This window comes from Cotesia typhae, unplaced genomic scaffold, assembly GCF_013202065.1.
Source record: "Cotesia typhae breed Kobodo isofemale line unplaced genomic scaffold, CoteBio_Ctyphae scaffold_152, whole genome shotgun sequence".
Classification (NCBI taxonomy): Eukaryota; Metazoa; Arthropoda; class Insecta; order Hymenoptera; family Braconidae; genus Cotesia; species Cotesia typhae.
The window spans coordinates 943,100-948,250 of record NW_027423776.1 but is presented as its reverse complement, the minus strand read 5'-3'; the positions used below and the strand labels follow the sequence as shown (position 1 = coordinate 948,250).

General features: G+C 36.0%; 1 protein-coding gene across 1 annotated transcript; it reads right to left on the bottom strand.

Annotated features, from left to right (window-relative positions):
* Nucleotides 1-256: 256 nt before the first annotated feature.
* On the bottom strand, nt 257-3,317 carry LOC141535887 (uncharacterized). The gene is made up of 5 exons (XM_074256050.1): nt 3,110-3,317; nt 2,485-2,674; nt 1,265-2,052; nt 357-1,033; nt 257-265 (listed from the first exon to the last, which is right to left on the bottom strand). The coding sequence occupies exons 1-5, from the start codon at nt 3,315-3,317 to the stop codon at nt 257-259; spliced, it is 1,872 nt and encodes a 623-aa protein (XP_074112151.1).
* Between the last annotated feature and the right edge of the window lie 1,834 nt (nt 3,318-5,151).

The window sequence follows — 5,151 nt, the reverse complement described above, 5'->3', positions numbered from 1 at the left end:
GATGTATATCTTGTTGAAAAAGTAATTAGAAAACGTGGAAATAAATACTATGTTAAATGGTTAGGCTTTGATACTAAACATAATAGTTGGATCAATAAATCAGATATATAAAACACAAATTATATTTACATTGTTTTTATTTACAAAACCTTAATACATAAATCCTTAAAAATATATTTACATTATTTTTACTATTATAAAACTTTTTGTCTCTTATTATTATTTTCATCATCTACAAGTTTTCTTTTCTTAAAATCTAAGGAGCCTTTATAACCCCAAGGCACAGTATCAGTGCTTGCCTCAATGAGTTGACGTTTGTCATCAGCCCAACTGAGAGCAAGTTTCTCCTGTTTTACTGTGTGCACTTGATGTTTTTTGCTTTTTATCATATACTGCTCTTTCTTTAACAGCACATTTTCAAAAAGGCATCTTTTGAAGTCATCAAACATGATAGTCTTCAAGGCTGATCCTCCGATACCCTTTGCCCGTTTCTTAATCCTATACTTTTCCTTCTCAGGATCATGGATTTCGAAGGCATACAATTTGGCTCTGAGACCCACGAACTCGGACATGATTTTTCCATTGTTCTCATCCTTCACGAGTCCCAGAACCTTTTTGTTAACAAGGGGCATGTTGAAGACGTTGTTAGGTGGGTAATCGGAAGTATCAAACCTTGAGATATCACGTTTGATGTCTTCATAGATGTTGGGTACATTGAATTGGTAAATTAAACTGTCTGTATCGGTGTACAATAATTTAGAGGTTTTTGCATAATTTTCAAGCACATAATTATAGTGGAAGTCATAAATAAAAGTCTTGGATAAATCTAATATACTAAAGCCTACATATATTGGTTTGTTGAAGCAGACTCTAGCTTTTTTAAGTTCTACTATAACCATGTCTTCATCGAAAATTGTAAGGCTGTGGAAGTTAGGTCTACATACTAAATCGGATACATTGTATCGATCTTGCCACTTCGTTCTCAAATATACATCTTTATATTTTCTTACATTTTCCATCGTCTTTCCGAAAACTGCGTTATTCATTAATTTATAAAAATTTTTTTCAAACTCATTTTTCGCTAATTTTCGGCAATCAGTATTTTTATCAATGTATGACTTGAGCCAGTCTGACTGCTCAAATTTCAAGACTCGATGTATTTTCTTAAGTTCTAAGCCTAAATCTAAACATTGTATTAAATTCTTATAATGTATTACATAATTAGACTTATCATACAGAGTTGTTAATTTTTGTTGTTTGCTGCCAGGTGGTACAAAATGTTCTGGGCATAAAGGTAGATCTTTGTGTAGATCATGTAATTTCTCAGGATAGTGTAGGTCCACTTCAAGGATGTAGCCTACACTCTCATCATCATTGAAAAACTGATCTACATTGTCTACATTTTCAACCCATTCAAATTTACCCTTGGGTAAAGACATACTCATTGCTGCTCCATACAAATTATTTACATCATAGTACATCAGGTATGTTTCGGGGTTGTTTGAATCAAAATCTTTATCCATGTACCGGTTGTTAGCTGCAGCATGTCTATTAGCACACATCGATACCCCACCGCGAACACGCTTCTCAATGAAAAGAAGCATCTCAGGATCAGTTAGCAGTTCAAGTTCTACTTCAGTATGCTTTAACATTGCAGCGTTTGATAGACCGGGAGCAGTATATAAATGAAGTGCATCGAGATTGTACGTCTTGAAACAACTAAGTCTAAAGTTTTCAAAGACATCAGCCAAGAGAAGTACGTCAGTCTTCAAATACAAGTCTGAGTACTCTCCCAGCGTGTTGATTTTAAATTCACTCCAAACTACTTGAGCAAAAGCATAGTCATCATCAGAAATAGTTGAGTTTGTTAATTTTGAATAAAATGATTCCTGGTTAGGTAACTGTGTCTCGTCTAGTCTGTCAATACTGTCAATATACTCATATGGGAATACACCCTTATGTATTGCTAATTTAAATTTGTCAGGGTCAGGGTAGTGTAGTCGTGTAATCTGTTTGTCTTTGTTATCAAGGTATGAAGCTAATTTATCTAAACTGGAAGCCATAAATCTAAAAGAATCAATAAATCTTAGGAAGACTGAAGTATTTTTAACTGATTTTGTGAAAGAAATATAACGCTCTTTATTGATTGGTAATAATATTATTTCACCCTCAAATACTGTAGCTAAGGATTTAATTATAAAGTGCAAGTCATAGCCAGATAAATTATGAAAGACAACTGGAATAATAGTGGATTTTTGATAATTAACGTTACATGATTTATGAGCTGCGTTTCTATAGTTACCCGTGAAGTGACAATGATCATAAACTTTATCTGTAGGAGATGTTATAGGCTTTTCACAGATGTGACACACAGTTGCCTGGTTGTGTCTATCTTGTTGCTCTTTGGTAAAGGGTTTCATTTTAATAGGATTCTTTAGAATTTTTTCAAAGTCTAGAGCTAATGACTCTAATTGTTTAACAAACCAATTGATGCAATCAGGAGAACGGTTCAATTCGAATTTGGAGAGGGTGTTATCATAGCTGCAATGTACATAGTAAGCAATACTGTGAGGAACATGTTTATGAACTGTCTTTTCATCATCTTCTGGGGGTTCGAGTGTACATTCTAGATCCGCGTAAACTACAAACGGTACAGTATCTTTAGATTTGAAATCTATAAATTTTAAAATGTTATTTTTTTCAATAGGAAACTCCATACGAACTTTATTAGATTTGAAACAATCTGTTCGGTGTTCTAAATAACATTTTTCTAATTTGAAATGATTCAAACAACGATCACAAAAGTACAATTTATGTCTTCCTAGAGTTATTTGACTTTTAATTAGTCCGGATAGATTATGTATCCACGCAAAGTGATAGACAGACTCAATATTATCTAAATTATTGGTATAATTTACACTTTTTTTAATCATTAATAAATGTATTGTTGGTGTTTCTGACTCGAAGTTACTTCAATATAATGGAATAATCGTACTTTTTTCAGACTTTTTACCCGTGAATTCTGAATCTATACCATATACGTTAATGCTAAGGTTATTCATTTTTTCAAATTTTGGTAGATCATTAAGTTTAATTGGAAATTGAATACCTTCATAGTTCAATCTGACGCTGAAGTGGCAATATCTTGTAGGGCTTTCTGGAACCGATACTGGTGGATGCAAGGCAGCGTTGACACACCACAGAAAGCAGAACTCGTCATTGTTTTGGATGTTGGTAACCGCACTCTTCCTGATAATATCCCTCGGTAATTTGACGAAGGTGGAGTTTCCAACTTGGGTTGGTGTGAATCTTGACATGGTCACCATCAAGCTGTTCGGTCCAAGCAGACTCCATCCGGAACCCTCATATTCAAATTCTTCAATTCTTTGAAGTAATTTGTCGTATACATGTTCACTGTACCAATCCTGGAGAGATGTAGCAGGGAGAATCTAACGACTTTTGGTGATGAAAGACTTTCGCTCTTCTACATCTTCTTGTTTCCGGAATGTGCAAAAGAGTTCAACATTCACTTTCAACCCTGCCAGATCTCTCAAGACACTCTGTACCTTGTTGATGATGATATCCCGTGAGGCTTGGAGAAATGATGCCGGATCTTTGTGATGTTGGTTGACAATACATCCAGTCTGGATGTTACCAGCGAAAGCGTTTTCCAAGTCCCGCCATTTGACTCCTTGGTTGAGATCTCCACCGACTACTTGGTTACCGAGTCTGGTGAACTGATCGGCAAACCAGTTAAGTTGGTTTATGTGTGCTTGAACACTTCGCCTCACTTGGATTGATGTTCCAGGATCCAATAATATTGTGTTGAAGTACTCAATGGTCTCATCACACACTCGTGAACACCTTTGACGATGTTCATCATCAATAAGCTGTGCCCCCAACAGATCAGCATATGAGGTTGCAATAGTATCTACCAAGTTTTTTAATGCCTCAATGAGGTTAGGTTGAGCCATCGTTGAAAGACACGTACTTCACTATTGTCTATTTACACAATTTTGTAGGTTATGTACACAGTTTATAGGTTATGTACACAGTTTATAGGTTATATACACTGTTTGTAGGTTATATACACACTGAATTTACACGAGAATATACACTGTTTATAGGTTATATACACTGTTTATAGGTTATGTACACTTTTAAAGGTTATGTCACTGTTTATAGATGATGTACACTACACAATAGTTTTTGTACACTGGACTATACTCGCGTACTTCACAACATTGAACTTCACTATATTTTATAACACTGAATACTGTTTAATCACGAGAGATGTACTTCGTTTTTGTGAAGTACGGCTTGAGTGCGCTGCTTTTATAGCCAGAGGATACTACGCAGTTACCCCCCCACTCCTTTACCTCAAAAACGGTTTGATGACGTCATCTACTACGCAGTTAGAAACTTCTAGAACAGAATGAGTCATCTACTACGCAGTTAGGAATAAAGCAAAGAGAATTACGCAGTTACCGTGACCTTGAACAGGTTCAGACCTGTTTAGAAGTAGACAGAAATCTCGACAGATGGCGTATCTTCTCGCATGTACTCCTCATACGTACAGTTTGAATATATTAATCTTTTCAGAATATAAACAATGAAATGCACCTGTGATCTAAGCAACTATTATTGATGCTGAGATCACAGGTGCATTTTTGAACAAAAATGCAGGAAATCAGAATCAAAATTTGAAATGGCGGAAATCAGACTCAAAATGGCGGATATTATACTTAAAATGACGGCTCGATATAAAAATGGTGGAAATCAGATTCAAAATGGCAGATTTCAGATAGCAGCCACCAAAATGGCGGATAGCAGCCACCAGATGGCGGATTCAAAATGGTAGGAAAATAGCGGATAAATTTTTAAAAATGGCGGATAGTAAGATGGCGGCAGAATTCCCCACCAGCGCAGCCTATAACCTCGATAAAAACCTCATCCATAACCTCACAATGACATACATATCTACCGCCAGCTACACCTACTGTCGGTAAAAATAGGTCACCCATATCCACAGACGATAGTTGTCACGAACCTACAGTCGGTAATGTAGATCCCGGCTTAGGGTGGTCGCGAACCCATAAATCTGTGTTACCGACTGGACATGCACCCCCCTGTTTAACTACTACCTAACAC

Excerpts from the sequence above, each read along its gene's own strand:
- LOC141535887 (XM_074256050.1), bottom strand. The coding sequence starts at position 3,317 with ATGTCAAGATTCACACCAACCCAAGTTGGAAACTCCACCTTCGTCAAA. Across the intron at positions 2,053-2,484 it reads TCTCCTGATTGCATCAATTG|TTTAGATAAATTAGCTTCAT; the intron begins GTTTGTTAAACA and ends TATGGCTTCCAG. Across the intron at positions 1,034-1,264 it reads AGAACATTTTGTACCACCTG|TTTTCGGAAAGACGATGGAA; the intron begins GCAGCAAACAAC and ends TGAATAACGCAG.